We start from the raw sequence: 21,365 nt of genomic DNA, 5'->3' as shown, positions 1-21,365 counted from the left end.
TGTCTCATGGACAAGTACCCATCAACGGATGTCCGGTTGCCGGCCGCTTTCTACGGCGTACTGGAATTATATTTCTGCGGCGTCCGGCCCCGGTAGCTGAGTGGTCGCCGGCACGGTAGCTCAGCGTGTTCGGTCAGAGGGTTAGCTGCCCTCTGTAATAAAAAAACTGAGTGAATGGATCAATAACGAACTTCAACGGGCATCAGGGGACGTCCGCCACGAACAATTGAAACGAACTATAACGAACAAAATGAGATTAAAAAAAAAAAAAAAAAAAAAGTGGTCAGCGTGACGGAATGTCAATCCTAAGGTCCCGGGTTCGATTCCCGGCTGGGTCGGAGATTTTCTCCGCTAAGGGACTGGGTGTTGTGTTGTCCTAATCATCACCATTTCATCCCCATCGACGCGCAGGTCGCCGAAGTGGCGTCAACTCGAAAGACCTGCACCAGGCGAACGGTCTACCCGACGGAAGGCCCTAGCCACACGACATTTCATTTCATTTCTGCGGCTAAAGAAATTTAAAACCAGTTGCCACAATCGCTTGTCCAAACGTCAAGGGATGCTGTAAAATACTTTTATTTCATTTACTGTTTCCTATATAAAAATGTATCGATGCCTTCTACAGTGTATAATACTTTAAACAGAAAAGTAGTTTACTTGCGGTTAACCCGTTGGAAAGGAGAATATAAGGTTCGGTGTTTGACCCTCAACAGAACCTTTATTTGTCTCTTCATCGTTATCATGATACAAAAAGTTTCCCTAGATCTAATCCATTACATAGTAAATGAAGTGCTGAAAAATTTTTGCCAAGATATTTCACGTCTCCGCCAGTTAGGGTTGCCGTTGCTGTTGCTAATAGGTTTTCTTTAAGAACCTCTTATAAACTGCATTTAATTCGTCCATCTTCTAAAAAAAAAGGACGTTTCATACTTTAATAGCTACGGTAATATCGCTGATTCAGTCTCCTGACGGTATTGTTCTTTTTCTCTCGTTTATTGGTTTGCCCATTACCTCTTTAATTTGTGCCATCCCCTTTAACATGTTACGGTTTATTACAGCTGTCAAATCAATATTCGGCGTTACAAATGCCATTCTCCCCTGTTCTCTACAGTGCTCCCTATGTAACTGTGTTAACAAGTCATGGAAGATGCAGGAGATTAGTTAAAACTGTGCGCTGCAGAGGGACACAAAAGAGGTCCTGCAATGGTGCTTTCAGAGCACTCCTCAAGGGCTAAATAAAAGCCTCACCTTGCCACAGACTTCTCGCCGCCTCAGCTACTTATGCTTTAGGATACATGATGTCAATCTTTCTTCTTCTAAGTTTTTCCCACACATTTCTCTCTTCATATCTCAGACAAGTCGTGCGGAGTTAAACACCTGAGAAGACTGTTCATGTAATGGCTAGCGTCGGGGATGTTGGATTCGATTCCTGGCGAGGACAGATCTTTTTGTGTCTGGGTGATATAGAACGAGTCCTCTCAGGCTTGTGAGGTCCACTCAGTAGATTCTTAAATACAGAGGAAACACAGACAGCATGCGAAGCATCGAACTGATTAGGACTTGGAACACTTGCACCAGAGAAAGTGCTAAGTGACTGTTGTTTTATCTGTAAAACGTTTGTCAAAATTCGCGCACGACGAACAGTATAAGTGTTTGAAATTAATTTTATGCCTCAGTTTAGATACATGGCAGCACATGAGCTATTAGTATTACAGGAATGCACGTGATCTATAACTTACAGATTTAAGTTTAATGTGAAACACCCACGTACTGCTACCAGAGTCTGTATGTTTCGAGGCTGAGTGCATACGGGTCCACAAAGCATCGACGGTAGTTGTTAAAGAACAGTAACTAATATTTTGTCTACCCACTATAGCCGATCTATGATCGATGGGCGATACATCAGACCAGGTGAGCAGTGGTAAGCGCCGGTCTTGGAGGAACGCTTCTCCATTCCCCTCCACAACTGGATGGACATTGTTCTATTGAAATACGACATGTAGCATTGCCTGAAAAAGGAGCATGCCTAGGGATCCAAAACCTTTCTGATCTAGAGGTTCATATTCAGATCTTCTCTCAGTATATAGAAATCGAAATCGCATATACGTATTTTACCTAATGGCAATCCACACGTCGCACATGTTGATTGTCTGCCATGGTGCTAAATAAACCACCAACGTAATAGACGTTTTCTCTGTCAGAATGAGTCAGCAGAGATCAGCGAGTGTGTTCGAACGACACATGATTATCAGAGCCCATGAGTTGTTAGAGAGAATTACAGCAGTTAAGAGGCCTTAAGTTCACTCTCAGCAATTCCATTGTTAAGTGGAAACTACAGGAAACAAGTAAAACCAATCATCGCTCTGCTCTACCTAAAACGTTAACTGACAGGGACCGCCGAACTCCGAATTCAATCCAGTCATCACACATACTCGTCAGCAGTTACAGAAGAATTCCGTTCAGAAGTTAACTGATACGGGCCAAAAAATTCTAAAGTGTACTGTATGGAACAGTCTTTAAGAGATTCCGTTTACAATTATACAGGATTTTCGTCGTAGCTCATGTACAGAGGTCCATGAGCAAACTTCGAAGATAGTGGCATGTATTTTGTGGACTGTCCTGTTCAGAGCTCCAACCTGAACTCCATCGAATGTCTCTGGCGTGAACTAAAGTGTCTGCTGCGTGCAAAATAAATAAATAACTAAGGTTTATAATATTTGCAAAATGAAGTTGTACGTAGTATAAGTTGCATGACTGGCGTTTTTGGACGAACAGCAAACGTTGGCTGAAATTGTTTAGTTGCATGACTGGCGTCTTTGGACGAACAGCAAACGTTGACTGAAATTGTTTGGTTGCATAGAGTATATCTTGCAGTCATCGTATCAATTTATGAGAAATGCCACCACGCTTTCAAAGTACGCATATTCTCGCAGAGTATTTGTCATCAGCAAACCGAGTCCAGTTTGAGAACAGTACTGATATACAAAAATGTAAGGAAGTAGGGAAAATGACGTGCACGAAAAATTATGTGCACAAGCCTCTATCTTGCTTTCGTACGGAAGAGAGTGAATTTTATAGATGTAAAACTATGTGACAATCTACCTATAGAAAACAATTTCTATAACTGCTAGGGAAGGAAAACTTCACGCATCGTAATGTCTGTGGTGAATATGTTCTCGGGAACATGTAGGTAAATAAGTATAATGCGGATACTGATCTCGATAAAAACCGTATCTTAACATATGAAACATTTAGTACAAATAAAGAACATGAGTAAGCCCAGACTTCAAGTATTGCACGAATATTCCAAAAACGATTTAGATAATAGACCGCAATATGTTTTTTACGGTCAGTCGAGGAATTACACCCGACTATAACATCCAGACCTCGTTGCGAAATTCACCTGCGCCAGATTTTTCGCGCGAAGGTCAACAACGACAACATTCATTTCCAGCGACACTCAGGTGGCAACACGGCTGGTGGAGTGAGCTCTGCACGCACACAAGTGCTACTACCGCACTCAGGTAGAAGGTTTTATTAGTAGATTCACGGAATACAACAGTGAAGAGGAGAGAATACAGTTTACTGTACAGTATATCTTTGCCCAGACCACAAATGTCAACCTGAAGCAACGGTTACTCATCAACAAATTCACGTACAATCTGTCTCACTATCAAGGAGAAAGAGACGTGAGATTTTTTACACTTTTTTTTCTTTTTGGACAGGCTTGAACCGTATCTTTCTCTGTCAGATGCTAAGTTATTTCAAATTTGTATTAAAGGTCATCTGTATTTAAGAACAGGGCTTAGAAAGGCATATGACTCTTAATAAAAGTGAGCACTTTTCCAAATGCTAACATGTTTTTATGAAACTGTGTTCCCAAAACATTTAGGAGGTCGCAGGGCGGTCCAGAAACCACACTAGCATCTCACGACACGATATACAGGGTGATTATAATTAAACTTCAAACCGTTGTAGAAATAACACCACTGGTCAGAATGACGTCAAATTGCACCGGAATTTTATCGGAGAAAGGGGAAACGTATGGCAGAAAAAAAATAAGTAGTTAGAAAATGTAGCAATAGATGGCGCTGTAAGCATCATAATTTAATAGTGGTCGACTACAAATGACAAATTAATCACACTCAATGCCGAAGGTGTACGTTTGACGTTAAACAAACTGTACTACTCAGTGTGCGTAGGTGTAAAGGTGTGATATTCTTAGTTACGTAAGCCCATCCACCACGGCAAGGTCGTATCACATCGGATGGGAAAAATCGGTTTTTAATTGTCCTGAGGCCAGAAACCGCATAAAAAGCACCAATCAAAGTCAAATCGGATTATTAATTTCCGTGTGACTGTCGCAAAAACATGTTCAGTATGCTGTCCATCGTTTTCTCCAGCCAGCTGAAATCGAGAAACAACATGTTCCACAACTGATCGAAGTGTTTCTGGGGTCACGTTCAAAATGTGTTGCGCAATTGCAGCTTCAGTGCAGCTAAGTTTACAATCGGAACAATGAACACAACATCATTCAGATAGCCCCACAGCCAGAAGTCACACGGATTAAGATCAGGTGATCAGGACGACCAGGCTGTAGGGAAATAGCGACTGATAATTCTAGCATTTCCGAAATGGCGCTTCAGGAGCTGCTTAGCTGGATTTGCGATGTGCGGAGGTGCGCCATCTTGCATAAAAATGATTCCATCCACACATCCACGCTGTTGGAGACCTAGAATGATGTAATTGCGCAAAAGACACTCATAGCGCTTACCAGTGACGGTACAGGTAACAGGACCGGAAGCACCTGTCTCTTCGAAATATATGGCCCTCTGATAAATGATGCCAAAACCCGCACCACACAGTGACCTTTTCAGGATGAAGTGGTCCTGATTGATCTGCGTGTGGATTTTCCGTTGCCCATATTCGACAATTCTGTGTATTGACATATCCTGTCAGATGGAAGTGGGCTTCGTCTGTCCACAAAATCTTCCACGGCCAATTATTGTCCACTTCCATGCGAGCAAGAAATTCTAAAGCAAAGGTCAACAGGAAGCAACTCGTGCACATAGGTAATTTTGAATGGATAGCAAAGAAGGATGTTTCATATGATTTTACGCACCGTGCTCACTGGTATGTCCAATGTTCGGGCAGTTCTCCGTGCACCACACGTTTGCACACCATTACTCGTCTCCTCCTGCATTGATGTGGCCATTGCTTCCACTGACGTCGAATGAATTCGTTTCCTCCATGTACCAAGTTACACACCAAAAAAAAATCCGTCTTTTCGAATTTTCCAATCATTTTCTCCAGACGCACGGCAGTCATCGGACCAACGCCTTTTTTCAAACCCTTCAGTGTCCGGAACTTCTGCAGAGCGATGTGTGCACAGTCATCATTCTTGTACTACAGCTTTACAATCAGAGCGCGATCTTGCAATCAGATAGTCATGGCGAACGTCGCAGACGTGAAAGAAGGAAAAGTCGTGTACCCGGCGTGTACATACCAACTTCAATGGGTCAAGCGCATGACATGTTTTCATTTACGTATTTTGACACATACAGCGCCATCTACTGATCAATTTTCACACTATTTTTTTTCTTCTGTCATACGTTTTCCCCCTTCTCCGATAATATTCCGTTGCAATTTGACGTCATTCTGGCCAGTGGTGTTATTTCTACAGCCTTTTGAAAATTTGACTTTAATTATAATCACCCTGTACATAGTAGGGACAAACGCAACAACTGTCTCATGGTACATTATGCACCTCGACTTTCCCCAGCAGGATTCCAGGAACCACTTTCTTGGTGATACGGTACGTAGCCATGTCATATGAGTTTTGCATTAAATAGAATCATCTTTATTTCCTGGTGTTCCGTAAATATGTTTTGACGAACTACAAACCATTTTCATTTCTCTGTTTGTGTAGCTATAGTTTACCTTTCATGGCTTTTTTATCGCAAGAGATATTTAGAGGAATGGTTATAGCGTGATCGAGCGCATGTACTTGTTGTAATAAAACCACTTTTAGACACTATTGGAGTGGTTAGGAAGTTGAATATTTGTCCTTGTGTGCGCTTGAAGATCCAATGAAAGGGAACAACAGAATTTGTAAATTTCTTTCCTGTTTGCTCAAATATCTGATGTTTCAGTGGGATTGCTAAAACATGGGTGCCTTAGTTGGTCATAGAGCAGCCATTAGATTATACATCCAAAGATCTGGGGATCGGTCGCCGATTGATTGTAGTTTTCTTTCTGAAAGACGTGTAGAACACGGGGAATCACGCAAGTGTTACAAGCGTACCGTTCGTCGAACATTGCTGTGAACCGGGATTTAAAATATGATGAGCTGAACATGGAGCACTGTAAACCAGATGACTGGTTAGGTGAACCATGTTTCTTGTTGCATCACGTTCGTGGAAATATCAGAATAAGCTGTTTTCCAGGAGAAAAATGTTCTGTGCGACTTAAGAGTTCGTAGGCTGGTGTTAACAGTGTTATAATTAGTGGACAACAGCTTCGACTTTCCAGAGATCTGATATTGTTACTGATGATGTAACAAAAAGTCCTGAACAGCGTCAGAGGTTTGGCTCGTGACTTCCTATCCTGAAATGGCGGTTTCCATAAACGCAGACGTCTGTGTCATGAAACCACTGTGATGATGAATTCCAGTTGATGTACCGGTCCTGAAATACACACTATCGAACATATTTGATAGCAAGCAAAAGCACCAGTCTCGTGACTGACTTTACAGACAATAGTAATTTCGTACTTTTGTATAGACATTTGGTGTCGAACTAATGTGCTATTAACCGGATGGGCTTAATTTTCTGTCTGAGCGGTCTATAAACGGAATTGCACTCTCCAGTCACATTAATGTGACCACCTGTGAAAAGCCTGAATAACCACTTTTTGCACCGTGTAGAAAATTGCAGCGAAATGCAGGAAGATCTGCAGCGAATAGGCACTTGGTGCAGGGAGTGGCAACTGACCCTTAACATAGACAAATGTAATGTATTGCGAATACATAGAAAGAAGGATCCTTTATTGTATGATTATATGATAGCGGAACGAACACTGGTAGCAGTTACTTCAGTAAAATATCTGGGAGTATGCGTACGGAACGATTTGAAGTGGAATGATCATATAAAATTAATTGTTGGTAAGGCGGGTACCATGTTGAGATTCATTTGGAGAGTCCTTAGAAAATGTAGTCCATCAACAAAGGAGATGGCTTACAAAACACTCGTTCGACCTATACTTGAGTATTGCTCATCAAGTGGGATCCGTACCAGGTCGGGTTGACGGAGGAGATAGAGAAGATCCAAAGAAGAGCGGCGCGTTTCGTCACAGGGCTATTTGGTAAGCGTGATAGCGTTACGGAGATGTTTAGCAAACTCAAGTGGCAGACTCTGCAAAAGAGGCGCTCTGCATTGCGGTGTAGCTTGCTGTCCATATTTCGAGAGGGAGCGTTTCTGGATGAGGTATAGAATATATTGCTTCCCCCTACTTATACCTCCCGAGGAGATCACGAATGTAAAATTAGAGAGATTCGAACGCGCACGGATGCTTTCCGGCAGTCGTTCTTCCCGCGAACCATACGCGACTGGAACAGGAAAGGGAGGTAATGACGGTGGCACGTAAAGTGCCCTCCGCCACACATCGTTGGGTGGCTTGCGGTGTATAAATGTAGATGAGAGACGTGCGCGAAGACTGTCAATGAGGTTCCGGAAGATAACGACAGGGATGTGGAACCATGTCGAGTCCAGTGCCTTGCCCATCGCGGCTGAGGATCTATGGCGCGAACAGCCCGACTGAGGTGATCCCATAGATTCTCGATTGGGTTTAAATCCGAGGAGTTTTGTGGCCAGGGGAGAACAGTGCTCTTCGAACCACGCACGTACACTGCGAGCAGTGTGACACGTTGCATTGTCCTACTGGTAGATGCCATTGTGCCGAAGAGAAACACACTGCATGTAGGGGTGGACATGGTCCCCAGAGATAGATACATACACTACTGGCCATTAAAATTGTTACACCAAGAAGAAATGCAGATGATAAACGGGTATTCATTGGACAAATATATTATACTAGAACTAACATGTGATTACATTTTCACGCAATTTGGGTGCATAGATCCTGAGAAATCAGTACCCAGAACAACCACCTCTGGCCGTAATAACGGCCTTGATACGCCTGGGCATTGAGTCAAACAGAGCTTGCATGGCGTGTACAGGTACTGCTGCCCACGCAGCCTCAACACGATACCACAGTTCATCAAGAGTAGTAACTGGCGTATTGTGACGAGCCAGTTGATCGGCCACCATTGACCAGACATTTCAAATTGGTGAGAGATCTGGAGAATGTGCTGGCCAGGGCAGCATTAGAACATTTTCTGTATCCAGAAAGGCCCGCACAGTACTTGCAACATGCGGTCGTGCATCATCCTACTTAAATGGGATCGAATGAAGGGTAGAGCCACGAATCGTAACACATCTGAAATGTAACATCCACTGTTCAAAGTGACGACAGTGCGAATAAGAGGTGACCGAGACGTGTAACCATTGGCACCCCATGCCATCACGCCGGGTGATACGCCAGTATGGCGATGACGAATACACGCTTCCAATGTTCGTTCACCGCGATGTCGCCAAACACGGATGCGACCATCATGATGCTGTAAACAGAACCTGGAGTTATCCGGAAAAATGACGTTTTGCCATTCGTGCACCTAGGTTCGTCGTTGAGTACACCATCGCAGGCGCTCCTGTCTGTGATGCAGCATCAAGGATAACCGCAGCCATGGTCTCCGAGCTGGTAGTCCATGCTGCTGCAAACGACGTCGAACTGTTCGTGCCGATGGTTGTTGTCTGCAAACGTCCCCATCTGTTGACTCAGGGATCGAGACGTGGCTGCACGATCCGTTACAGCCATGCGGATAAGATGCCTGTCATCTCGACTGCTGGTGATACGAGGCCGTTGGAATCCAGCGCGGCATTCCGTATTACCCTCCTGAACCCACCGATTCCATATTGTGCTAACAGTCATTGGATCTCGACCAACGCGAGCAGCAATGTCGCGATACGATAAACCGCAATCGCGATAGGCTGCAATCCGACCTTTATCGAAGTCGGAAACGTGATGGTACGCATTTCTCTTCCTTACACGAGGCATCACAACAACGTTTCTCCAGGCAACGCCGGTCAACTGCTGTTTGTGTACGAGAAATTGGTTGGAAACTTTGCTCATGTCAGCATGTTGTAGGTGTCGCCACCGGCGCCAACCTTTTGTGAATGCTCTGAAAAGCTGATCATTTGCATATCACAACATCTTCTTCCTGTCGGTTAAATTTCGCGTCTGTAGCACGTCATCTTCGTGGTGTAGCAATTTTAATGGCCAGTAGTGTACTTATCTTGATCCGTTGTGCCTTCCAGAATGACGGTATCACCAAGGCAATGCCAAGGAAACATGTGATAATGTCAGTGGATGTTGTCAAACTGCCTCAAGCTCAAATGGTTCAAATGGCTCTGAGCACTAGGGGACTTAACATCTGAGGTCATCAGTCCCCTAGAACATAGAACTAATTAAACCTAACTAACCTAAGGACATCACACACATCCATGCCCGAGGTAGGATTCGCACCTGCGACTGTAGCGGTCGCGCGGCTCCAGACTGAAGCGCCTAGAACCGCTCGGCCACACCAAATTGCCTCAAGGCTATCACGTCTTGTGGTGCTGTGGCAGTACCGCATACATGCTGTGGAACAGGGGCCCGACGTATGTGGCTGTCCTCCGTGCTGTATGTCGTAGTACAACGTGTAACTTTTCTGCGTGTTAAACTATATGATATTAAAACTAAACAATGCCGGAACAGGATCGGAAGGTCCAACGGTACCGAGCGACCGCCGTGTCATCCTCAACCGATGGGCGTTACTGGAGGTCGATATGGATGGGCACGTCAACCCACTGCTCTCCCAGCCGTTGTCACTTTTTGTGACCAGCACCGCCGCTTCTCAATTAGTAGATCTTCGGTTGGCTTCACAAGGGCTGAGCGCACCCCATTCACCAACAGCGCTCGGTCGGCGCGGACGGTCACGCGTCCAAGTGCTAGCAAAGCTTGTGAGGCTGATGTGGCGTAAACCGGTGTTTCCACGGCGTCAAGGCCGTTGGTTAACTGTATGATGCTATCGACACGTAAATCCCAGAGGGCAAGTATTTTACCACGAGAGTCCCCTGCAGAGGTCCATAATTATATGACGAACTAAATGAAATGATTAAAGTTAATATGAAGCTAATGTTGATAAAATAATTGAGTTGTTAAAATCCTCATAGAGGTGTCCAGAGTTAAATAATCGATTATGTAGCCAGTGACCAGGCTGCTACTTGACATGTACCACGTTGATCCAAAACGTTTCGAGACAAGATTAATAAAAAATAAAGAAAAGTTAGGAGGGTGGTTTTAATGCTTCGGGTGTTCTACGTAGTATACCCCCCTCCCCCTTGAGTAAAGTGCACAGAACGCTGATGCACCCATGCGGAACAGTCAGAAAAATCCTTTTGGATATTATTCAACTCTGTCATGTCGTCAAAGGTTTGATCCTTCGTGTGAATTTCTACACTTTATCATTTTGTGGTAGGTTTGTATTGATAATACCAAGTCTCATCACCTGTGATGACTGTTTCCAGAAAAGAATTGTCCACGTTTGGCTTTGTAATAGTCACGGCAGGCGTCGATGCGTGGTTGTTTTTGTTCTGGAGTCGAGGTGTGTTTCCTTAAAACGTTCTGGGAATGTCTTGAAGACTTAAGAGATGTTGCTCCACGGAGACTTGTGACACAACAACGTAGACACAAGACGTGAGGTCACAGACCCATAGCCCACTCACAAGACGCTTTCTAGAACCCCACAAATATTAATCGAAATTACGAAATTTTAGCTGTACGACCCAACAGCTTCGTTTGCATATTAGTCAAAATAACAGACGCATGTTATGGATCAACTTGCTGACAAGTGGACTTAATACGAGGGCGTGCTGAAAAGTACAATAATTCCTCCGAATTTTTATGTGAAAAGTCTTAAAGCCTTTTAAATAAAACAAACGTTATTAACATTCTTCATCTTTATTCTTCGCGTCTACATATTTCTTTCTCAACAGTCACCCTGGCGATGAACACGTTTCGCCCAACGAGAGACCAGTTTGTTGCTATTGTCACTGAAGCAGGTTTGACTTTGTTGACAGAGCCATAATCTCACCTACGCTTGCATCTCTTCATCACTATCAACGTGAAGTCCTGGAAGGTGTTCTTTAAGTTTTGAAAACAAATGAAAATCGGGTGGGGCCAAGTCGTGACTGTGTGGAAGACGACCGATGACAGTGAATCCAAGGCGCCGGATTGTTACAGATATCGCAGAGCTCGTGTGTTTTCTGGCTTTGTCATGCTGAAGAAGAGGGTGTTCCATATGTGGCCGAACTCTTCGAACTCTAAACTCGATTGTGGCACATATAGTTATGTTACACACCTCCATATTAAACGCTATAATTCGGAGCCCTCCAGCGGAAGAGGGTTGCAAATATGTAGACACGAACAATGAAGATGTGAAATGTTAATAAGGTTTGTTTTATTTAAAAAGTTTTAAGAGGTCGCACATAAAAAATTCGGAGGCAATACTTTTCAGCACGCCCGCGTAACGTATTCCAATCCTCCTCCCTTCCTCTAACACCCTCCTTACTGATTCATCACAACGTCTTGACACTTCCAGAAAGATGCATATTCACCTTTATTCAGTTGCTGAAAGACTTCTATAATTCCAGGGCTCAATGACGTAAATGCAACTATTAAGCATAACGCATATGACTTACGAGAAAAACGAAAAGAAATCAAACAAAGCCTTGGAAATTAGAAAGTCAACAAACATCTCAGGCAACAATCAGTGCGAATACTTGACTGGTGAGAGATGCCCTTGGCCCATTCCAATTGAAGTAGCTAATTGCTGTCTGTTTAGTACAAAGCGAAGTATGCGTTTCGAATGATGTTTTTTCTTTCTTTGTTAACAGGCTGCTGCACTGGCGCCTCTCAGTACGGGAGCTCAGATTCCAGACACGAGTAAGTAGAAATATCTTCTCGTAATCAGTACCTCATCATCATTCCGTCAAGCCATTAGCCCACTCAAATCGACAATCTTCAATACATTGATTGAAAGTACTCTTTTAGTCTATGAGTCACTATGTATATCTATATTAGTATATATCAGGATTAGTATTTTACCATAAATATTGATTTTTTTAATTTGGTTGTTGCCTTTTTGTAAAAACTGGTAATTGAAATTCTGCACGTGCAATCAACTTGAAAATTTTATCTTAGGGTCTAAGAGGGTTGTAAGATCACTGAACTACGGTGATTAAATATTTAAAATTTTATTATTTAAAAAGTTTTTAACGTCGCACAATCAAAACTAAGTATTATTTGCTAACATGCAGTCCTATAAATCAAAATTTAGTTATAGGATATTATATCTTTTATTTCCAATGAGAAAGCCAGATGTTTTGAACAGCTCCTGAACATTTCATAGCATTAGGTCACGTGCTTTTTGATGAAAGGCTTCTGATAATCCAAAAAATGTAAAACCGCGAAAGTGCTGTTCAAAGATTTAGTTGATATATTTCAACATGTAACAGAGTTACCTGTATTTTAAATTCCTCCATACTGATATTCCTCATCCTCCAGGTTTCTCTTCTCCTCCCTTGTAATTTGTCTTCCCTCTATTTGTAGATCAGAAAGTGCTGTGCCTGCTTTTCGATCCCACTCTGATCCATGGTGTAAAATGTTTTTGCAGTAAAAAACAGCTCTCTTCAGCACCTCAATTCTGCCAGTATTTGTCGCAGTGAAATATGAAACTGCATCGTAGACACCTATTTTTAGTGCGTTAAATGCATAGAATATACTTTTTGAGTATCTAATCCAGATTAAATTACCGGGATTTCACTCGCACTCTGTGTATTCCTATGAAGACACTTGCTCAGTAAATCAGTGTTTGCAATATAAGCTGAATATGGGCATAACTGCATTCACAACAGGTTCTGGTAGTGAGTGATTATGTGAATATGGTTCATTTCTTATGTTGTGCTCACAGCATTCGTCTTTCGGGCATAGATTATGCGTTAGTATACTTGGCCGATGGATAATTTTTGAAAGTAAATTACACACTCAGCACGCCCATTTCCTTTAAACTGTTTACATTATTTCTACTAGCTGACCCATAAAATAACAGAAGACAAATAGTTTATTTAAGAGTAAGCCAGTCTATTCCTCCTAGTGCTTTTCCATTCTCAAGTGCTTAGTCTTTCTTCTAGTTTAACAAGTGACGGAGCCTACCACCAAGCCACTTTTGGATGTGGCCAACCTTTCAGGAGTACTGAATGGTTTATTACTTTATTAATGGCGACAATATCAGCATTTATTACAATGCAATGTCCTTCAGCCAAGCAGCTGCTGCATCCACAGGGACACTATCGCCATTAATTATGTAATCACACTTGGCAGTGATAAAATGACGATACAAAATAACAATGGTCTTCGTAAACTTAGTTTCACGAATGTGCGAGCAACTGGAGTGTGACTGTGTGACGTATGGAGGTTTGGAGCGGCACTGGGTGCGTGCTCGATAGTCGAAGTGTTTAAGGCGACCGCTCCTGATAAGTGAGAAATCTGGGTTCGAGTCCCGGTCCGGCACAACTTTGAGTTGTCACAAGTAGTCGACGCTAACATGTATTCACCATAAATGAATCCAATTCACGTTTATTATCTATTACAACTTTGAAAGAAGAAGAGTCCCCATCACCATTTCCCAAACGTCTGAAAATGCGGGCGTGGCTGTGAGTGCAGAGTTAAATATTTTAATATTTTAAATGCATCTCTAATGCTGCTATCAGGATTAAACTTATACATAACATAGATTAAACTCTGTAAAATAACAAAAAATATGTGACTTCTGCTGTGCCTGCTTTTCGATCGCACTCTGATCCATGGTGTAAAATGTTTTTGCAGTAAAAAACAGCTCTCTTCAGCACCTCAATTCTGCCAGTATTTGTCGCAGTGAAATATGAAACTGCATCGTAGACACCTATTTTTAGTGCGTTAAATCCTGCCTCGGGCATGGATGTGTGTGATGTCCTTAGGTTAGTTAGGTTTAAGTAGTTCTAAGTTCTAGGGGACTGATGACCTCAGATGTTAAGTCCCATAGTGCTCAGAGCCATTTGAACCAATTTTTTTTACGTGTAGATGACTGTAATGATGGCATGTAAATTATTATTAGAAGAACAAAAAATATTTTTGAAAAATCGATTTTTCGAACATAGACTCGTGACATCTCCCCTTAGAGCGCAAAACAGAAGGATTATCATGAGCTGCTCGAGCCGGAAAAGTACTCACGTGGGTAATATGACAGCAGCTCGTGTTATATTTTTATAATCGCAGATGCCACTTCTTAGTTTCATATTTTCGTAGATACTATTTTGACAATGAGGATGCATATTTTAAATGCAGTAATTTTGGAATTCCGTTTGAATTCTGGTCATGAGTACATTATTAAAAGCCGTTTACAGGAGGAGGGGTCCGCATCCGTAAATGAGTGGTCGGCGTGTCTGATTGCGTCATGGAGGACCAGTGTTCCATTTGCATTACAGTCACTCATTTTCTCTTGGTGGGAGAACTTGAACGTTGTGCACTTAGGCGAGTAACGATAGCTGGGGAGCTACTTGAAAAAGAAGTAGCGCCTCTGGTTTGGAACGACACCAACGATCGGATCAGTGCTGTGTTAACCAAACGTCCCTCCATACTGACGTCCAAATGATGGGCACGCAAATGGATGACACACTGATCCTGGATCCTTGGTGTACTTTTTAACAGATGGGGGAGGGCAGTTTCCTTCTGTGCATTTGCTTTCAAATCCATTGAACATTTTCGCGAAACACTCACTTGCTGATTAACAAATCATACGGGTAATTTAAGGTTCAAACGTAGTCATTTTTTTCACGTTGATGATACGTTTCGTCACAGCTTGAAACCTGTGGTTATGGCGAAGCTATCAGATGCAGTTAAAAAATGTTTGTTGGATGAAGTATTTGCATCTTCCCTCTCTTTCCTACTGCCAGTCTTCCCTTTCACAACGAAAAGTTATACGCTATGCTTCTAAGAACTTGGATGAGCTGGTGGAGTGTTGGAGTCTGCGCTATTTATAACTTGTACCTTAAATGCAACTCTTACGTGTAGATAGATGGCCGGCCGTGATGGCCGAGCGGTTCTAGGCACTTCAGTTTGGAACCGCGCGACCGCTACGGTCGCAGGTTCGAATCCTGCCTCGGGCATGGATGTGTGTGATGTCTTTAGGTTAGTTAGGTTTAAGTAGTTCTAAGTTCTAGGGGACTGATGACCTCAGATGTTAAGTCCCATAGTGCTCAGAGCCATTTGAACCAATTCTTTTTACGTGTAGATGACTGTAATGATGGCATGTAAATTATAGTGCTGTTGACAACGAAACGCAGGCCGCTGTGGCCGAGCGGTTCTAGGCGCTTCAGTTCGGAACCGCGCTGCTTCTACGGTCGCAGGTTCGAATCCTGCCTCGAGCACGGATGTGTGTGATGTCCTTAGGTTAGTTAGGTTTAAGTAGTTATAAGTCTAGGGGACTGACGACCCCAGATGTTAAGTCCCATACAGCTTAGAGCCATTTGAACCATTTGACAACAAAATGAAAGGGTGGAATTCGGTATCGGAACTCCTTTCAAATAACGCCAAGGGGCTGCCGATCTTGGCTGCTTTCAACTGTAGGATCTCCATTAACAATGTCGCACGCCCCTATTATGTGGGTGCATCACGGAGAAGGAAGGAAGGACAGAAGGCAGGAAGAACAGAAGGCAGGAAGATCAGAGTTTAACGTCCACTCGACGACTACGTCATTAGAGACAGAGCGCAAACGCGGATTAGGGAAGGATGGGAAAAGTAATCTGCCATGCTCTTTCAAAGAAACTATCCCAACATTTGCGTTAAGCGATTTAGGGAAATCATAAAAAGCTTAAATCTGCACGGCCGGACGGAGGTATGAACCGTTGTACACTCGAATGAGAGTCCGCTGTGCTAACAACTGCGCAATCTCGCTCGGAACACCGAGAAGAAGTTCGAGATTTAACCAAAGACATGATCGCACGGTCTCGCAGTCAGAAAGTATACGTCGATACCTCTCGTTCCCTTGCATGAAATGTTGGCGCATTTCTATGAAATCATAAGTTTTCAAGGATATATCCACTGTTTCTGTCAGCAAAGCGACTGACTGTCAAAGGAAATCCATGGATGTAAATGGTGGTACCCGATGCGACATGAATCACTGATGGTACCTCACCTGCTATGTTAGGGTTCTCATCACATTGGAAAATACAGTGCCTACGAATGATCCCATGCAGTCTCTCGACATCAGCCGCACACTTTCACGCATTTCTGAGTGCGTAGCTCGCATTTGCATTAGAGTTCTTAATGGACATTATGATTTCTGTGAACTCTTTGACAGCCAACATCCAATAATTTGAAACTTGGACTGGAATCCGTGTCTGTTTAGATAGCACGTTGTACTTATTAATAAGTATTCGAAGTTTTATTAGTGCAGCATCTCAAACACAGAAGTCTAGAAAAATTATTGGTGACGAACTATAGTCTTGTGAAGAAGTGGAAGATCTCATCTAAGCAGATACAAATTCTAGTTCACGTTTAGAATTACCAAGACACGGTCATCAACGAGGCCGTGAAAATATAAGAGTTGTTTAAAACTTTGATAGAGATGCGGCCTTGTCGTTCAACCGTGCATGGACGTGGAGGGTTGCTACCGAGAGACTACAGGAGAGTCAGTCACAGCAGGCTCTTAATGGCTCTGAGCACTATGGGACTCAACTGCTGAGGTCATTAGTCCCCTAGAACTTAGAACTAGTTAAACCTAACTAACCTAAGGACATCACAAACATCCATGCCCGAGGCAGGATTCGAACCTGCGACCGTAGCGGTCTTGCGGTTCCAGACTGCAGCGCCTTTAACCGCACGGCCACATCGGCCGGCACAGCAGGCTCTTACTCAGGGAATGTGCATAGGTAAGCAGAACAAAAGGCTATCAGTTCAACAAAATACCTGGGAATCATAATTACAAACAACTTAAATTGGAACGATCGCATGGATAATGTTGAGGGGAAGGCAAACAAAAGACTACATTTTATTGGCAGAACGCTTAGAAGATGCACACGACTACTAAACAGACTGCATACATTACACATGTCAATCCTCTCCTAGAGTATTGCTTTACAGCAGTTCAAAAGAGGGTAGCTCGTTTTGTATTGTCGCGAAATAGGGGAGAGAGTGCCATGGATATGATACGCGAGTTGGGGTGGGAATAATTAAAACAGAGGCGTTTTTCATTGCGGCGAGATCTTTTCACGAAATTTCAATCGCCAACGTTCTCCTCCGAATGCGAAAATACTTTTTTGGAACCCACCTACATAGGGTGAAATGATCATTGTGATAAAATAGAAAAATCTGAGCTCGCCCGGAAATACAGGATGTATCAAAAAGAATCATCCGATTTCAGAAAAATATAACAATTATGTTATTTGAGATTTGTGTGTGAACATCGCACTGTTGGAAAGAGCAAACTCTCGAGTTTTACATGATTCTCGCTAGGTAGCAGCAGTGTGCCCCCACTTAAGTTCTAGAAAATTATGTCGGAACAACAGAAAGCGCTTAGTGTTCTTCGTTTTTCAGCGTGACTTTCGTGCTAGGTATGGTGTGGATCCTGCTACATCACAGGGCATTAGACGATGGCATGAACAATTCCGAGAAACAGGTTGTTTGTGTAAAGGCAAATCGCCGGGCCTTCCCCGAGTGTCTGACACAGACGTGAACGCAGAGAAGGAACAATTTGAACATCGCATTGACATGTGCCGTGCATCTCAAGGGGGGAATATTGAACACCTACGAAAAGGTATGAAAAAAACTTGTTGATTTTCCCGCTCAGCAAAAAACAAAATTCATTGTATATGTTTATTAGTTTCAGAAATATAGACGTGCCAAATCGGACGCTTCTTTTTGATACACCATGTATTTCAGTGTTCGTTTTCCCGCACGCTGTTAGCGCGTGTAACGGTAGAGAAACTGTGTGAAAGTGGTTCGATGAAACCTCTGCCAAGCACTTAAGTATAAATTGCAGAGCAGTCATGTAGATGTAGATGCAGGAATCCTACATCGCCGTTCTAGCCAATGTTCTAGTGGAGGCGGTCTGCAGGTGCCTTCCTCCGATCTGCTATGAACTGTCAAGGGTGTATATGTGTCGTGTTGATGACTGTGATGAGCGCGTGTACAGTGTAGTGTTGGGTTTGTTTTTAATGGATGGAGAGAAGGGAGAGCGTGAAACCTGCTGCCGGCACATACCCTACTCATCTCAAATAACATCAACGGGACTGCCCATCCGACGACGGATCACCATTAACAGTGTCATATGCCCTCACTTGATGAGACACTGAGAGCTTTGGACTTTAATCCAGGGCATTAGCGTAAAGACTGGTGAAAAAAATGGCTCTGAGCACTATGGGACTTAACATCTATGGTCATCAGTCCCCTAGAACTTAGAACTACTTAAACCTAACTAACCTAAGGACATCACACAACACCCAGTCATCACGAGGCAGAGAAAATCCCTGACCGCGCCGGGAAAAAGACTGGTGACCAAGAACGTTAGGCCCCATCTCTCCTTCCCTTGCCGGGCGATAGCTGGTAGTGAAAAGTTTCCACCACGAGGATTCGAACCGCGTTACTAGCGAATCGTGCGCCACTGCACAGGCGTTGATTCCATGTAAGCTAGGCAGTGACCTCGGCTACTGCAAGATCCCCTCGCTTCTAAGCTGATACTGTTATTAATCAGCTTAGCTGCGAGTCCGTAGAGGGTTGTATATGTGACGTACAGTATAACTGGTCAGCATTTCCACTCGGAATTTGCAAGTGTTAAGTCGGACCTTCGTTGATCCGCCTTGATGTCGTCCCGTGCAGATTCTTCGTTGGTGCATTGGATGTCTCTGTCGATGGAAGCTAATTATCTGAAATTGCTGTCGATCAACTCTGGGGTATCTATTTACTCGAAATTAACATTCAGAATGCCGTAATATCACTTTTATTCCTATTAGATCAATAATGAAACACTCATGTCACAAATTACTCGTAACCGAGAGCATGGCTACCGTCGAACAAGAAAGGAAGAGCTCTTAACGCCGACTGCCGGGTTTGGCGCTCAGTCCGTATCTCTTACTAGATTCGTCACAGTTCGTGGATTTCCAGTCAAGTTCGTACTTACTAAGATATGCATTTGTTAATGAACGGGTGTGAATTTTAACGAGGCAAAATTATGATAATTAGTTTTAAACATCCAGAGGCTCCTCCTAGTATTCATTTTGTCATAAATGGCTTTAATTATTAAATATACATAAACAAAATCGGTGACTTTGGCGCCAAGATGGCGGTACTTCCCGTCATGTATATTTCCCAGGCTGACGCTTGTTGCTACGGTCCAGAGCCAGCGTGGGAAATGCTCTCCGACTCATGGCCGGTACGGACTACAGCACTTCCCAACTATCATGAATACATCAATAAGAGACAATAATTTATTTAAACTGGTAAAAATGTCTTTCTCACGTAAGAGGCACCTTACACTACGGAGGGGGTACAGGAGACTATGCACCATAACATACATTTGACGACAACAATGACGCTCCGGGTGACGTCATCGTTGGCGCCGCTCTAGTCTTTAGTTGCTATGTGTACTGCTACATCATTTGCACCCGTAGATCAGTCCTTTCTTTCACAGACTGTTGTTTCCCTGACGAAGACAATGGAGGATACTGTCGATAGTTTGCGATTTTATACAAACTGTACTTCACCGAGAACATTTACAGAACAAATCCGACACGAAAGTCTTAGCGGTTATCCCATCTCCGCGTCAGCCAACTACTGGTCTTTGAAACAGCTGCCTCTGTATCACGCACCAGCGTGTGTTAGCGGTATCGGCCACGTTGCATCTCACTCTTGCACTGCAATCGAGGGAGAGCTGGGAGGTATTAGAAAGGCAAGGATGAGAGGCATTGGCGTCGTCTACGACGGGCGGCAACCGAGAGCGAAGTGCGGTCGCCGCTGCGCGCCTGTCCCCGTTTGTGCTCAGGGAAGAGAAATGGAAAGTGCCCAGCCGAGCTGCCGCTCGCTTTCTTTCCCGTTTACTTTCCCAGAATCCAATCACTACGCTGTGGCTTTACCTAGCTTTGGCGCCCAAACACTGCCACTGTGATTCCCCACATGTCTAAAAATTCGCTATACTGCTATATACAGGGTGTTACAAAAAGGTACGGCCAAACTTTCAGGAAACATTCCTCACACACAAAGAAAGAAAATATGTTATGTGGACATGTGTCCGGAAACGCTTACTTTCTACGTTAGAGCTCATTTTATTACTTCTCTTCATATCACATTAATCATGGAATGGAAACACACAGCAACAGAACGTACCAGCGTGACTTCAAACACTTTGTTACAGGAAATGTTAAAAATGTCCTCCGTTAGCGGGGATACATGCATCCACCTTCCGTCGCATGGAATCCCTGATGTGCTGATGCAGCCCTGGAGAATGGCGTATTGATTCACACCCGTCCACAGTACGAGCACGAAGAGTCTCTACATTTGGTACTGGGGTTGCGTAGACAAGAGCTTTCAAATGCCCCCATAAATGAAAGTCAAGAGGGTTGAGGTCAGGAGAGCGTGGAGGCCATGGAATTGGTCCGCCTCTACCAATCCATCGGTCACCGAATCTGTTGTTGAGAAGCGTACGAACACTTCGACTGAAATGTGCAGGAGCTCCATCGTGCATGAACCACATGTTGTGTCGTACTTGTAAAGGCACATGTTCCAGCAGCACAGGTAGAGTATCCCGTATGAAATCATGATAACGTGCTCCATTGAGCGTAGGTGGAAGAACATGGGGCCCAATCAAGACATCACCAACAATGCCTGCCCAAACGTTCACAGAAAATCTGTGTTGATGACGTGATTGCACAATTGCGTGCGGATTCTCGTCAGCCCACGCATGTTGATTGTGAAAATTTACAATTTGATCACGTTGGAATGAAGCCTCATCCGTAAAGAGAACATTTGCACTGAAATGAGGATTGACGCATTGTTGGATGAACCATTCGCAGAAGTGTACCCGTGGAGTCCAATCAGCTGCTGATAGTGCCTGCACACGCTGTACGTGGTACTGAAACAACAGGTTCTCCCGTAGCACTCTCCATACAGTGACGTGG

The 21,365-nt window shown here is 43.5% G+C and overlaps 1 protein-coding gene across 2 annotated transcripts in view; it reads left to right on the top strand.

Annotated features, from left to right (window-relative positions):
* The window catches only part of LOC124555116 (cuticlin-4), a 248,103-nt gene that overhangs the window by 173,247 nt on the left and 53,491 nt on the right, over positions 1 to 21,365 (top strand). For both annotated transcript variants that reach the window (XM_047128919.1, XM_047128920.1), the window contains exon 3: positions 12,054 to 12,102. In XM_047128919.1, the coding sequence (XP_046984875.1) occupies positions 12,054 to 12,102 (49 nt within the window). The remainder of the gene's footprint in view (positions 1 to 12,053; positions 12,103 to 21,365) is intronic.

Source organism: Schistocerca americana, chromosome X (genome assembly GCF_021461395.2).
Source record: "Schistocerca americana isolate TAMUIC-IGC-003095 chromosome X, iqSchAmer2.1, whole genome shotgun sequence".
In the NCBI taxonomy this organism is placed as follows: Eukaryota; Metazoa; Arthropoda; class Insecta; order Orthoptera; family Acrididae; genus Schistocerca; species Schistocerca americana.
The sequence above is the reverse complement of the archived record's forward strand: the minus strand, read 5'-3'. Positions and strand labels throughout refer to the sequence as shown.